The sequence below is a fragment of the Bombus pyrosoma genome, linkage group LG2 (assembly GCF_014825855.1).
Source record: "Bombus pyrosoma isolate SC7728 linkage group LG2, ASM1482585v1, whole genome shotgun sequence".
NCBI classification, from domain to species: domain Eukaryota; kingdom Metazoa; phylum Arthropoda; class Insecta; order Hymenoptera; family Apidae; genus Bombus; species Bombus pyrosoma.
Genome location: NC_057771.1, coordinates 815,169 through 830,527, shown reverse-complemented (window position 1 = coordinate 830,527; position 15,359 = coordinate 815,169). Strand labels below are relative to the sequence as shown.

General features: G+C 33.8%; 1 protein-coding gene across 2 annotated transcripts; it reads right to left on the bottom strand.

The window, feature by feature from the left end:
- Positions 1-658: 658 nt before the first annotated feature.
- LOC122577603 (charged multivesicular body protein 6) lies at positions 659-4,563 on the bottom strand. Of its 2 annotated transcripts, XM_043748988.1 has the most exons (5): positions 4,373-4,563; positions 4,184-4,293; positions 3,646-4,106; positions 3,464-3,514; positions 659-1,172 (listed from the first exon to the last, which is right to left on the bottom strand). In XM_043748988.1, exons 1-4 carry the CDS (start codon positions 4,436-4,438, stop codon positions 3,468-3,470), a joined length of 684 nt encoding a protein of 227 aa, XP_043604923.1. In that variant the 5' UTR covers positions 4,439-4,563; the 3' UTR covers positions 659-1,172; positions 3,464-3,467. The 2 variants fall into 2 exon arrangements, with proteins under 2 accessions (XP_043604923.1, XP_043604922.1); XM_043748987.1 differs by lacking the exon at positions 659-1,172 and having other exon boundaries at positions 3,147-3,514.
- Between the last annotated feature and the right edge of the window lie 10,796 nt (positions 4,564-15,359).

The window sequence follows — 15,359 nt, the reverse complement described above, 5'->3', positions numbered from 1 at the left end:
ATCCCGTTCCTCAGCCGTTCTTCCTTTCTCTTCGTCTCTCTCATTTCGCGAAGGTCATCTGGTTTTAAATAGGGAATCGCTGATCCATACAGGCGTCATTTTAAATATCAGGAGGCTGTGATACTTCCTGTAATTTACTACAAGAATTGCACAGCCTGTACGCGTATTATCAAGAATTTGACAGATTTTCTATAGCAGTTGTTCCAGTGATCGCCGTTTTATTCGTCGTTTCCCGGTCTTACCGGCATTCAGCGAACGCGTCAGTTTCCCAACGACTTCGCGAATTCGCGTAAAGTTTACGATCTTGCATCATAGACTCTGTCCAAATGGAATATATTTAACATGAAATATCTGTTTTTGGAATTAATTTTGAATTTTTATGATAGTCTTTCGATGCGATTTAACATTTAACTCCCATCCTCTCTTCATTTTCTTCATGTAATATTTTTTCGATTTATTCTTTGGTATGAAGGTATAATTATGGAAAGCAGCTAAAAAGAATATAAAGAATTTTATACGATCTGTCGTATAAATAAGGAATAAATTTACATCATTCCTTTGACAAATGTAATATTTTGAAAAATTAAACATTTTATAAAAAAGAGTATACAGTGCAAATTACGTTTGCTATATGTCAATCAATGGTCGTTTAAAGCTCTCTGGATAAAAATTTTATTGAGTTGCAAGTAACCGTAAAGAGAGACAATTTTCGGGGACAATTAGCGTCGTAATTGATACCGCAATCGTTAGGCGCGAATACGCTTTTATTTGTACAATTCTGGGTGAACAACACGATTAATCAACGATAATTGATTATTAGTAATTATTACTTGATCGACAGACTGTCAGGATTCTGTCCCTGACCATTGAAATTGTGTTAATCGTTTAGTGACTACGAAACGATTTCGTAGGCGCCATGAGATTTGTTAAAACAATTCGAACGTTGTTATTGGCGCCGTAAGCTGGTCTTATCTGGATTCGACAGACCAAGTTAAATACATCAGACATCGTCTATTCAAACGACGTTTTCTGCTGCACAAACAAGCTTCGTTGAATCTAACAAAGTCGTTGGACGTTGACGTTGTTCGGTACAAGACACGAGATGCAAATATTATGAAAACGTAGGTGGTCACCGGTAAAATAAACGATGGATTCGTGGCTCGATTTTGGAACTAAACATAAAGACCAAAAAATAATTTAAAATATTAGATTAGAAAAAATATTAAACTTAAAAGATATATTATCTACACAAAACAAAAGATATATTATCTAGTGAGGACAGCTTTTTGTGGATAACTTTTTTTTAACATTTTGCATGTACTATTGTATGTTGAGTATAATGTTACGATATGAACGTACATATAGTTTTCATCGAGCGCGGAAAGTTGGAAAGTTATGACACTGCGAAATTACATAAGTAAATATGGAAAATGAACAGCTGACATTTGGTTCCATTGAATAATTTAGCTTACTTCGCGTTAGAATGTAACGTACATTGACAATGAAAAGCGGCAAATTAATTTGGGAGGAAGATATTAGGAAAGTCGTGTTATCTCGGATTATAGAATTGTAGAAACTTCGAAAGCGTCAATGTTACAGTTGGACACAGTAAAAAAAAAATGTTTATTTCACTATATGTAAAAAGACAGTTGGGGAATAAATAAGTTAAAATCTAAATAACAAGCTAAATTCGTTTTTCTGATTGTTAGAAATAATATCATGATGCAAGATATTTCGCATATTAAAACATTAGTCATGGACATAAATAGACATTAAAATGACGAATAAAAGCTCTACATACCTGCTATATATTTGCAAATCAGTAGAGGCAGATAATCATTAAAAAAAACTATAAACCATCCCGTCCTATAAAACTAATTTGCAAATTTATGAATATAATTATATGATACCTGTATGGGATAAACTCTCTATAACTCTCCAATGATTTATGTTATTTCTATAACTTCATTAGTATTTGAATCGATGTCGAAATGATTAAGTGTCTGATTTCTTCAATTTAAAAGTATCGCATTGTTAACTTCGAAGAAGGAACATTAACAAAACAAAAAGGTTTTATAGGAGTCACATAGGTGACCTGCTCGATAACGGAAGTATTTGTCTAATTATGATAATTTAAGTGAAGTACAGATCAAATATTTTTAATGCCGTGAGGTAGTGTCGGGTTGGTTATTCAGTACCGATGAAGGAGAGAATGAGGAGGGGTTTTTAGTGGATAGAGGCGTTAACATTTTACCGAGCCCCACATAACCCGGGGGCGCATAGCGACACCGGGTATGCGCAATTGCATTTTCCCCTCCTCTCCAAAAAAAAGATCAAATTATATTACGTTATGATGTGTAGCACAATGGTATCAAGTATCGCACTGTATTTTCTCAATTCGGATAAATGGAAACAAAATATTTCATGTGAAATCATAAAATCCATTAATTTTATTCATATCATTAATAGAAGTGAATATATTTTTATCTGCGTTGTAACTGGAGCTAAGGGCATATAGAATAAGCGTAAAATATTCTGAAGATACTAGGTATTTGAGAACGTCTCGGTGGTTGGTTTATCTTATCAGTTCCTGAATAATTTAAGCTGGTTGATCACGTGTAACCTTCTATTCATATGACTGTGCAATTTTACATTGCGGGAAAAATTTAAATATTCTAGATTAATAAAAGATAAATGATTATTATCATCCTATTATATATGACTATTATTATATATTATATGAATATTTTCCACGAAAATATACAAACAAAAGAGTAACGAAAAGACATAGATTTCAGAACATGTATGGTCAACGCAATAATAGGATTGATATCAATAACGAGCATTACTAACTGCATTATATAAGTGTTTTCCTATTCGAAAACAATATTTAGAAGGATGAAACATTGAAGATACCTAATGTACTTTATTCCGTTTTGATCCAAAATAATCTCCATTTTGGAGAAAGGTTTTATGATTTATGTACAATTTTTTGTTGAATCATGTTTATAAATTTGTATAATTTATTGCAGAATAAGATCTACTGAAACATGTTGTAAATAAGACCACATTTATTAAAAGATTTTAAACTTCTGCATATTTTTATATAACTACACATAAGAAAGGCCAATAATAAGATAAAAAGATATTTGTACATGTAAGGTAGTACAAATATAATTATTGTGAAACTTACATGGTATATGTAATATATGAAAGAGTAATGTACATTTGCCTGGATTATGTATTCACAGCATCAAAACCATATATGTATACGCACTTTATAATAACAGTCTTTAGCACTTAAACGACTTTGTTAATAAAACGTAACTTCCATTCTTTCAATTACACCCTTTGGATGAGAATTATTCACGCTGAGCCTTACATATAATGTACTGTACATATATACAGAGACCCCTGCGCAAAGTACCAATAGAATAGAAACTTTACTAATGATATTTATCACCTGTTCATGCTTCCAAAGCAACAGTTTCTTTCGTTCTTTCTTTCGTACGCTCTGCAAAATAAAAAGAAGGTAAATGAATGGATTAAATGTATTTTTCTAATAGAAGAATAAATCTAACATGATAGTATTTATTTATGTATTACAGTATTGGTATTTATTTGTATATTATACAATGTATTTACCTATCTTCTTTTCTGGTAATTTCTCTGGTACTTCTGGTAATGTTATATCCTCTGGTACTTCTGGTAATGTTATATCCTCTGGTACTTCTGGTAATGTTACATCCTCTGGTATTTCTGGTGCCTCTTCTTCAATTTCTGCCGCTAACAAAGCATTAAGCTCTGCTTCAACTTCACTCTCATCATTCTCTGTAAGTTCTCCAGACAATATTTCATTAATCTCCCTTTGTTTTTCAATTCCTTCCTTAGTCTCATCCATAACTTTTTCAATTTCATCAATGGATAATAAATCATGTAGTTTCTTCAATGCAGTATTACCCACTTTTAGGCCATTTACAACCTTCAATTCTATTTGTGCAAATTCTAAATCATGTACCATATGTTCAAGGTTCTCTAGCTGTCCATCAGTCTTTGATAATATTTGTTCTTGGAATTTCTTTTTTCGTAGAAGAAGTAAAGCACGTCTGAAAAGATTTTATAACGTTTAACAAATGTGTTAAAGATATTTTAAAATTACAATAGACAAGAATTTAATACCTACTCTTTTTGTTTATTTTGTATAAGTTTTTTTGCGAGTAACCGTTCTTTTTCAAGACTTTGCTCGATTCTTCGTTGATATTGCTTGATTTTATCCCTAGTTTGTTTCAGTTGCTGTAAAAATGTTAGAAATCAGTAAATATGTACCTGAAATGAAAATGGTTGAGGTTAGAAAATGTGTGAAACAACGTACTAAAATGGCCTTGTCCTGTTCGGTAACACGGCTCGGTGGCTTTTTCTTTGCAAAGAAAATACCCATTTCGTTCTAGATAATGTACAATGGTATTAATTAAACTATCATACGGAATTTGAAAGAAAACTCATGTCACGTTTGACACATCACTTGAGACACTGATAACGAAATCTGTCATGCCTGGCGCCATATTTTCTGGTCGACTTATCGATAGTTTCGTACTCGACTAGAATCCAAACTATATGGCGCGAAAGATATATGTATATACATATGTATATTATTACTTATTTTATGTTATTGAAAATAAGCCTTTTATCAGAAAATTTAATAATAAAATAACGGTACTATTGTTGTATATTGTTTAAGAATTAATTTTTTTAAATTTAATTAGACAAAGGAGCACAATAAACTTATAATTGATGAATTTAATATATTAAATCATTTAACTAATGTTCAAGAATAAATATCTTTATAGAATTTAGAAAGGAAGATTATCTAAAGTGATAAGGATATGATATGAGACTGAAAACAAGGAAAGAGAAAAACGACAAAACATTGGATTGAATTGAACAATGTCCATTATATTATATATTTTATTCCCACATACACACGGCACGTTGTGAACCTTTTCTTAAATATTAATAATATTATCATAATAATAATAATAATAATCATCATCATCATCATCATCATCCTTCTCGTTATCATCGCAATGATAATAATTTTAATAATAATAAGTAAACAATAATAAACATAATAATGTGAATTCATGAGATATATTTATATTTATGTATATATATTTATAATAAATCATATAGTAATAATCATCGTATTATAATATATATTTATATGTACAGAGGGGTACAATATTGTTATTCTTTATTAGTTTAATATTTATAATCGCAATATTATATTTATTTTCTGTCTGTATACATACACAATGAATTAGATTATCGGCCCTTTCTTACGCCACACATCTACGGCGGATAAATTCTCTCACTTTCTATCTTTTGTTCTCTATTTTATTTCGCTTTTGTTTTTTTATTTTTTATTTTTTTGCGTCTTGTTACTCTTTTCCGCTTAAATTTTAAGGACCATAATTTTCACCTTTTGACAGCACACCATATCGCTATGCTCGAATATATTCGCGGTAGAAAAGAGCCGCAATTTTCGTACTTCTTCTTTTCTTCATTTTTTTAAATTTTTTTATCTCTTTTCTTACATTTTTTTTATTCCTCCATCGAGAAAGGCGTCGTCGAGTAAATTCGAGCTATCCCGAATACGTAATCGATTATACATTTCTCTGAACGCGATCTCAATATAATCCGTGATCGTTTTGCTTTATCTTACAAAACATCCATTATAGTCTAGCCGCTTTTGGATAGAGAGTCGCGCGTTGTTCCTTCACATTTGTTATGGATGCCTGAAAATTTACTGACGACTTTAAGCTACGCTTAATGCGAACAATTTTTATTGATTACAAGAAAAGATAAACGTGCCTCATTTGTTTGCTCGTATTGTTTCACTTTTATTCCCCGTTTATCTCTATTCCTCCTTCGTTTCTTTTATTTCTTTTTTTTTGCGTTCGCGAACTACGAACACACAAAGAAACGCGCGGCTCTTTCGCCAGCAGCGCGCCTTTCATAAATATTCTGTACAATGTTATAATTATTATAAATCATCATTATATCTTATATAGAACCTTACCGTTATGTCATTATTATCGGTAGTGTAAAATTGAAACTTTTTACGTACTTATATAGATTAGACATTACCGACTTCGTGGCGATTCCCGCCCGCAATCGTACTGTTTTTTTTTTTTGCTTTTTAGTTTAATAATTATTTATTTACCATTTTCATTTAATCTGTTCTTTTTAATCGATAAATAATCGTATAATTTAGTATGTCGCTATACGTATTGTAATCGTTTACGATTAGTAAGAATATGTAAAATCAGTATTTCGTCTTAGTTCTTGGCTTTATTATTTTTTTTTTCTTTTTTCTTTATGCTTGTTTAAATTCAATAAATCTCATTAAGCATCCACATAATTGTTTAATATACATGGAATTAAAAGTGATTTATTTATTGCTTGTTATATTGCAAGTTTTCTCATTGCAAGCTGTACCATACCGCCGAGCTTCCGTTTCGTTCTTTCATGCTATTCATCAATCTGCCTTTGCTTTGTATTTCTCACGAGGCGTCGTAAAAAATATTTTTAAAAACCTTGGCTCCGTTCTCTTACTACGTGTTTTAAACAGAAATTACTTAGATGGTTCCCTAATTCGACAATGTGAATGACGAGACTCTAAGACTCTCCCTGTAATTCATAACATGCCGTGTACACAGAAAACACTCGGTATTCCTCGGTTGTTTCACGCGACAACAAAAATACAATATCATAAAACTAAAGACAACGATGAACGGGATCAAAGCGAGTGTGTTGAAATTTGTGGACTCTTTTTCACTTCTCACACATGCACACAACGATCACGATGCAGTTCTTTTATCTAACATTTTGATTGAAAAAAATCGATGAAAAATTGTTTCTCAGACTTGTTCTTTTTTGTTTATTTAAATATCTTCTTCTTTGTTATCTTACGGAAGAGACGAATGAAATTATTGTGCTCGTGTGCCGGTGTGTTCGAGAACGTTTACGTGGTTGTTTTGTATCCGCGAAGAAAATTAATGAAATAATGACACAATTTATGGTATTAAAATATAGTTATCGTGAAACGATCGATCGATGGCAGCCAAAAGAAGCGAAAAACGAGGGAAGAATTTAGCAACTCTTCGAAAATTGATGATCGCAGTCATGATACAGCGTTAAAGCACGAAACAATTTTTAGATCTTATAGATCAACACGATATGTAAATTGAAAAACAAGCAATAAATATATATGCTTTGAAGCTAACTTGAACGAAATATTTACTTTTCCGCCTACAACTGCTACGGAGATCTCGAATATTCAAAATTTCGAAGATAATTCGCGTTATCTATCGATTCGTATGATCGTTCTAAGAACGAGCATCTAAAGTATAACAACTTTTGCTTGACTGATTCGAACACACCCGTTGCGATGGGTAAGAGAATCGATCCGAGGAGCGAGAGGAATGGAAAGTTATATAATGGCCTTTATCGTGTTTTATTTTACGAGTTGCACAAACAGGTACCAATCGTTTGCAGTAAAACTGGAACAATGACATAATAAAACAAACGAAAAACGTCACGATAGTATAGAGAACAGCGTACAATTGTGTTAGAAACTAACGCGAGTCAGTGCGGTTAAGTAATAATACAAAATTTAGCAACATTGAAAATACTCGCTCTATAATCGATTCGGTTGGCCCATGGAAAAGTGTATTCATCGAAATTGAACGTTCCTTAAATATTTCTTCAGATTATTCTTTCGTTAATAACGGCAATACGATATCGTCAAAATTTTCACACCCTAACTAATGCTTTTTAGAACACATGAAAATTGGATATCGATCAAATATTATATGTTTGATCGCTCAATCTTATCTCAACGATTAAAGCATAAAACCGGCTGAATAATTTTATATGACAAAAATAAAATGATACATATTGATATTAATGGGTATCGAATGAAAAAAAGAACTGGTATTCTTGCTGTACGATGGTTAGCAAAACTTCATCGAAGCTCGTGGCTGTTATATCCTTGTTCATCCGAACGTGTGCACGTGTAATTACATGATTATATATACTTATTCATAATATTGTATGCTTTCCGTGCGCATATATATAATATATATAATATATATGATGTTATGTATATATATAATATGTAATTAAATATATATTATATATAATAATATATGTTACATATTATATATAATATATAATATATATTATATATTATATATATTGTATTATATATTATATATATATCGTATGGGGTTATGTTCACATTTCATTAATCTGCGACTCGAAAAAATCCCCTGGACGTCTGGCTAAAAGTGAGTTGTAACACGAATGAGATTAACATTTCTTCTGGATTTTGCAAGAAAGCTTTCTTTCCTTTTTTTAAAAATGCGAGCACTCGTTCATATCGAACAGACGACACATGGAACAGAATAATTCTGATTGGTACTTGAGACGGACGACGATTTCTTCGAGCCGCGTTTCTCCTCGGTAGAAACTTGAAATAAACGAAATCATCGGCTCAAAGACAATGATAACTGTACTCATAGCATCCTGATAAATAGAAAATGATAGTGGGACGCGTTAGAATAATACTATCCGATAATAACGTTGTTAATAGTAATCGAACGGTAGTAATTAATCGTTATTAAAATACAATATAAGTCAACAGAAAAAAAACAAAGAAAAAAATAATATTAATAATAATAATAATAAACGAACGAGCTCTTTCGGCCCGCATGTTCCCGTAATGCGCGAATAAAAATAATTCCTAAGTAGGATCCTTTAGCCTACGTCTTTGGCTGCGACGTTCCATTTAAAAAAGAACACTGATTTAGGCATCACGATCCCTATCAATCGATTATATTACAACTGACTTGAAACTCGACTAATCGAATCGTGTACCTGCTTAGAGCGTTTCTCTCTGTCCGCCAGTTAGCAAACGCGACTCGAACAGGCTTAAAAATCGAAATCGAAACTGTAGGTACTACTAGCAAGTTCAGAGGCGGTCAATCAGCAGAGAAACGCTCCAACTTTTCGTGTCAGGTCGCAGCAACGATCTTTCTCGTACGCACGAAAACGTTGTTTCGAAAATTGTCTATCTATCTACGGACTTCTGCGAGTTCGTTTCATTCACCCTTTTTCTTTCTCCCTTTCGCACAGTTATTTTTTTTTTTTTTTTTTGGCTCACAAACTCTCCCTCACTCTCTCCCCCTCTTTCTCTCGAACCACAGTCACATCGCACGCAGAGCGACGGGGGTTGTTTTCTTCGAAATATCGTGGCATCGTGTCCGCGTTTCCTCCGTATTTCCGTACAAGGTAAAACGCTTCGTATGTCATCTTTGCCTGTCAGCTTTCATTTGAGAAAATCAAAAACAGAAATTCGCAGATTCGTGTCGCACAGCGAAATGTACGCTAAACTAGCCGTTCTAGGAAACATCAGCAGTCAAGAAATAGAGGGTGCGTAGAAAGTGATCGAAGGATCGATATCGACGAATCCGTGAGGCGAAGTGAAACTTTTCTTTTCCATTATCTTAATCGTTTGCCTTTGTTTTGTCCTGTGTAAGTATTTTAGTGTATTGATTAATATGTGTGATTTATTGTTTGGACGAGATTAATTAACGTACATAATGTGTGTTTCCATTATGTTGATAATTGTATCGTGTATAATTGTTTCGAAGAGTATTGTTCTCGTTGTATCGTAAGAAAACGCGTGATTGAAAGTATCTATGCATGTGTCTGTGTATATGTGTTTGTATTTGCATATAGTACAATTGTACGGATTAGAAAGTGATATAATTAAAAAGAGTGTTCGTAAAATCTAACATTTGAATCATTTGGGCCACTCTATTCGTCTGTTCCAAATATGGAACTGTTATATAGTTATCACTAATACAGACTGAACGTGAAACATTATTTCAGAATGATGAACGGTCGTTTATGCGCGAGCAACTATCACTATTGGGTCAAGCGCAAACAGATTGAACTCTACGTGAACATTAATGAACTGATGCTTGTTCAAGTCTGCATACTATCTTCCCTATGGTTGTATAATCACCTTCATACATTATACTTCCATTAATTGCAAACGGGTTAAATACGCTTGATTATGTTGAATTTGCTCGCAGTGGCATCTTCATTAAATTATTACTCGATATTGCTGTATTATCTACGAAATATCGTACAGTCGAACGACTTCGCAATTACATTTAACTCCGTCTACCGCGAGGTGGTCGAAGTTGAAAACGATTTAATCAACGAAAGACGAAAGTATAACAAAAAATCCTTTCAACGTGTGAAACAAATGAAACAGAATAGTTTTGTTCGCCTTTTCATGCTTCCTGTCAAAAATAATTTTTACAATAACGATAATTTCGTTACAGAACGATAAGATGTAGAATGGAAACATTACTTATAATCGCTACTTGCACTTAAGTACCGCTAAGACTTAAGTATTATAAAGTGTTTTATTATATTTCATTGCACTCATTTTCATATCATTGTACACATCGCGCATACCTATCGCATGAAGATTTGTCAGTCGTGTACTTCTAATTTCAATTTCACGGCTCAATCACGGAATGGCAATAATCGATTACTCACTTGATTAACATCTTCTTCGCACTCTCTTTACAATTGTGACCTCCATTTCCTTTCTCCTGTCCTTAGCTCACGCTGTGTGTATTTTATTTATATATATATGTATATAATATATATTTTTCGATTATCGTAATTATTACTTATTATTTATACGCGTGTATATTTATATTTATATTTATATTTATATTTATACTTATATTTATATTTATATTTATATTTATATATATATACGTGTCAGTATTTATATATGTGTGTATCATACGTGTACAATGTGGAAGTGTCGGTGTGAGCGTGTTAATCGCGCAATGAGTGATCGAGCTCGGTCGATGAACAAGCGAAGTCTTCTGAATTTTCTATATCATTATCATTTCCGTACACTTTTCTTCTCATGCTCAACCCTCGACAAAAATTCGCCAGGAAAAATAAACTCCCTCGTGTAAAAAATCGGAAGAGTATTGCAAAGCGAGAGAAGACTGCACTGCATCGAACAACGAGCTCGCCTCCCTCGCATTTCTTCGCCGTTTTTTTCTTTATTCTCTTTTCCTCTTTCCCCTCATCTTTCTCCGCGTCTAGTCTTCCCAATCCTCGTTCTACCCTCATCTACCCCGGTTGTACCCCCGCTCGACTCTCCTTTCACGATCATCGATGATGATCATCGAAAAATTGTTCAGTACAATAGTATATTAGCTTTTAAAACATCAATAACTATATATATGTACAAATGCATAAAACAATGTTTCAATATATCTGTTTATCTCCCATAATCCTCATATTTTTTATTTTGTCTGCTTGCCACCTTAATCAGTTATTATATATATTTATATATATATAGTCATAATATATTTCTTGTCTTTCTTAATCGTTTTTATATTTATATTTATATATATATATTTATATTTATATATATATTTATATATATATACTAGATGTAGATATAGACGTAATATTTCAATATTAATGTATTTCATATTTATAAATATAAACGCGTGGACTGTACTCACATATATATTTTGTTTCCTCTTGTTTCATTTTTATCCCATCCTATGACTTGTCTTCCCTATTATATGTCTCACGACACCTTTATCTTCTCCTTTCTTTTCTCTTCATTCTTTTTGTATTAACTCGCTTGTATATTGATCGCATTTTAGTTTGTTTTGTCTAATTAATAATTGATCGTAGATCTCTTTCGAATATGTATATATATATATATATTTATATATTTATATATAATTCTCTTTTTCAGAGGATTCTCGTTGAAAGTTGCCTAGGTTCCTGCCGCAACATCCTCGATTCGTTCGTAAAAGAACGACGAAACAATTTAAATAAATAAGTTTAAAATTAATTCTAAGATACTTACACATTGCTCAAAAATAATAATAACTATCACATTACTTCGTTAATCACGCTTCAACAAAATTGCTTCCATTCAAATCCAAAATGAACGATGAACATTAATTATACAGTTTAAAACGTTAAACGTAATAAATGATCAGGAACCCAAGATTCTTTCGGCACACCATTCACCTTAACTGTGAAAAGTTACAACTTGTACACTTAATTATGACTGTTTTCTCTTCTTCTATTTCTTCATTTGTATGTGTATATGCTTTCTACATTTCCTTATTTTGCCCATCCTCTGCGATCTCGCGCGTCAGCGTGCCTTAAACCTACATACGACGAATCTTGTTATATTTTACGTTCTTTGAGCTGGTGCTTATGTTCTCGTGTATATCTCTTCTTTTCTTTTTCTCCACTCTACTTCTCTGCGCAATGTCCAACTCTCCGTCTATTTGAACAATTAGCGTAGCTCCGCGATACATGAAGCGCTCGACACGTCTATTTAACGCTCACTTAACTCATTTTTCTCCCACCGGATCCAATGAACGTAACAAAAGAATAAAGGCAACGGAAGATGCCTGTGAAGCTATGAGCATGGAGCGTTTCTCTCTGTTTTTTTCGCTTGATTATGTCGCGTTTCATTCACAAAAGCCCCGTAATTTCGCATAACCTTGAAAAAGAAACCTTGTCAGAATCGAAACGAAAAAATCAGGAATAGAACATCGTCGAAGAAACGCTCGTTTCTGCGTACTCGTCTCTTGCACCCGTTTGAAAACAGCATCGTCCTATATATGGTGTACGGTCTACCGATAAAATACCAATCTCTTTTTTCATAGTGTGTGTGTACGTGTTTCCTTTTGCTGTTTGACTTTTCTCATATTTCGAATTATTAATTGCCTGAATAATAACAGTTTTGGCCCGATGCATATACCTTTACCTCTTTTGCACGCGTTTATCGTTAGTCCTGGGGCGTAACGAAGCAGCTACCATTTTGTTTCGCTTGCAAGAAGTTGGCTTCGTAGCGTCGAAAATACACGCGACCGCAGTTCGTTTTACAGTACATTTTTCTTGTCCAGGAGTGGTGACTCATTCACGTTCCGCTTTCTCATATTCCACTTTCTTTTGTTGAGAACGAGCGAGGATCACCCGTCACGCGTGTACGCGTCACGAACTTAAGAATTCATGTAAGTTTATCCGCGATATAGATTAGTCGTCTATATTATTATTATTATTAGTTTCTCTTTTTTTCTCGTTCATTATTTGCCATTTTTATCCTTTGTGGTCATGACGAAGTATTGCTAACGTTCGTAAGAATTGACTCGTTTGTTCATTCGTTCCTCTTCACCCTTTCTTTCCTTTTTTAAGCATTTTTTTATCGTGCGCATGCATACCCGCGCACAGGAAAACAAAATGGCCGCCGTTCGACGTGACACGCGTCCCAATTTAAAGTCATCCTTCTTCTTCAATGTTTCTTTTTTTTGTTCTTTGTTTTACCCTGTTATTGAATACAATAATAACCGTACCTAGAATTGTCGCACGTATATCCATTGTTTTTGTAATAATTATAATTAATTTATCGCTCGTTGATTCTCACTCAATTCAATAATTCAATATTGACAAATTCAATAATAGTAATTAATAGTATCGTATGAAACAGTTTTTGATCAGCGATATCAACGAAATCCGAATTATATAGTCCACGGAATGAGTTTTTGCACGTCGACGGTTTCTTTGTTTTAGTTTTTCTTTTTTAATTGTCCCTTTCAGAAGCAGGGAGGTTAGAGCGTCGCGATGCCCTTCGAGCCCATAAATCGAACTTTCCTCGAGGGTTAGGTTAAATTTTATAAAACATACGTGCGCTAAAAAACAAAACGAATGTAATGACACCTCCCTGTTTCCCGAACGATATTACACGCATTTAACCTAGACCAATTACGAATAATTGAATGGAGTATCCCCATTCGGGCCATTTGTCCGTCTAATTAGGGAAATACTTCGAAGCGCGAAAGAACGCAAGAATTTTTTGGTGTTCAGTCGTTCCGCGAGTAAGGCTACGTTCCGCAATTTAACGATTTCTTGCGTTTACGCCAGTCCGCATAAACTTTCCAATTTCCTTCCATTTTCTAACATCTTTTAATTCGCAAAATGACATTTTCAGGTGACCGTGTTCGTAAATCTTAAAGATTTAATAACTTTCTTTCTCTCGCTCTCGCACGCACGTATCGTCACGTTCTCTCTCATTCTTTCTCACACGCATCCGGGTTATATAGAGACGCACAATCTCGCTTCGTGTCCAAATATCATTCTTATTGCACGCATTACTTTCACTTCCGCTTTTACTTATGCAATGGCGCATCAAATTGGCGATTCAGAATCTCGCCTTCAACTAACGCACTGTACATATACGGACGCGCGGTATAATAACTGAATACACGCATATGTGTAAATATATATTTTGTTTTTCTTTTAATGCATCTTATTTCGTGTAACTTGATGGTTTGCATATAGTTCTTCCTGGTGTAGCGTGGGTATGTGTGTGTGTGTGTATATTTCTTCTTGTATGTGTATATAGGCATGTGTGTTAGGATAATTCCTTTAAAAAGCCGCCGGCGCGTGTTACAGCATATATTATATTTGTGTTCGGAGTGTCTATGTCTCTGTGTGGAACATATGTATAGTTTGAGCGTGTACGTAGAAGTGTATGTAGAAGATATTTTATATACGTTTACTGTGAGCTTGTGTGAAATGCGTGTCGATGAACATTGCTTGTGTTTCCCTTGCAGGCTCCTTTATAGGATCATGCGTTATAGTAAATCAACGATACAATAATTCGCGTATGTGTAATATGCATGTATGTACCGAGGTTAATGCAAGTAATCGATTGGACAACTATACAATGGCCGATTAAATTCAACGATCATCGTTTCGGCATTGGATGAGACCAGACTTTCGACGCGATACAACGCTTGGGACCTAACGTTCTCTTACTCGATTTCGCGACCCTGTATATGTAATGTTCTCTCGTTCTCTTCCTCTATCGAAAACCGTTCTTTGCGCTGGATGACTACATCTTCTTTTCTTATCAACACGCATCATCTTAAAAGCAGGTCGTATTCTCTCATTCTTCCTCTTTCCCTCATTATTTCTTCTTTTTCCTCTCTTTGTTCGTCTAACTTACATAGAGCCTCGCGAGTTTCAATCCGTCCATCTCGCTTCGCAGCCCCCGCGTTTTTTCTTCCTTCCTTTCTTTTTTTCTTCTTTCCTTTTATCCATCGCACGATAAGCAATGCAAACAACGACACGTCATCCGTGTAACACGCGTGTCTAGGTCTATGTACGCAACCTCACCCTCCTCTTGCTCTTTCCGCGCTTTATTCGTCCTCTTT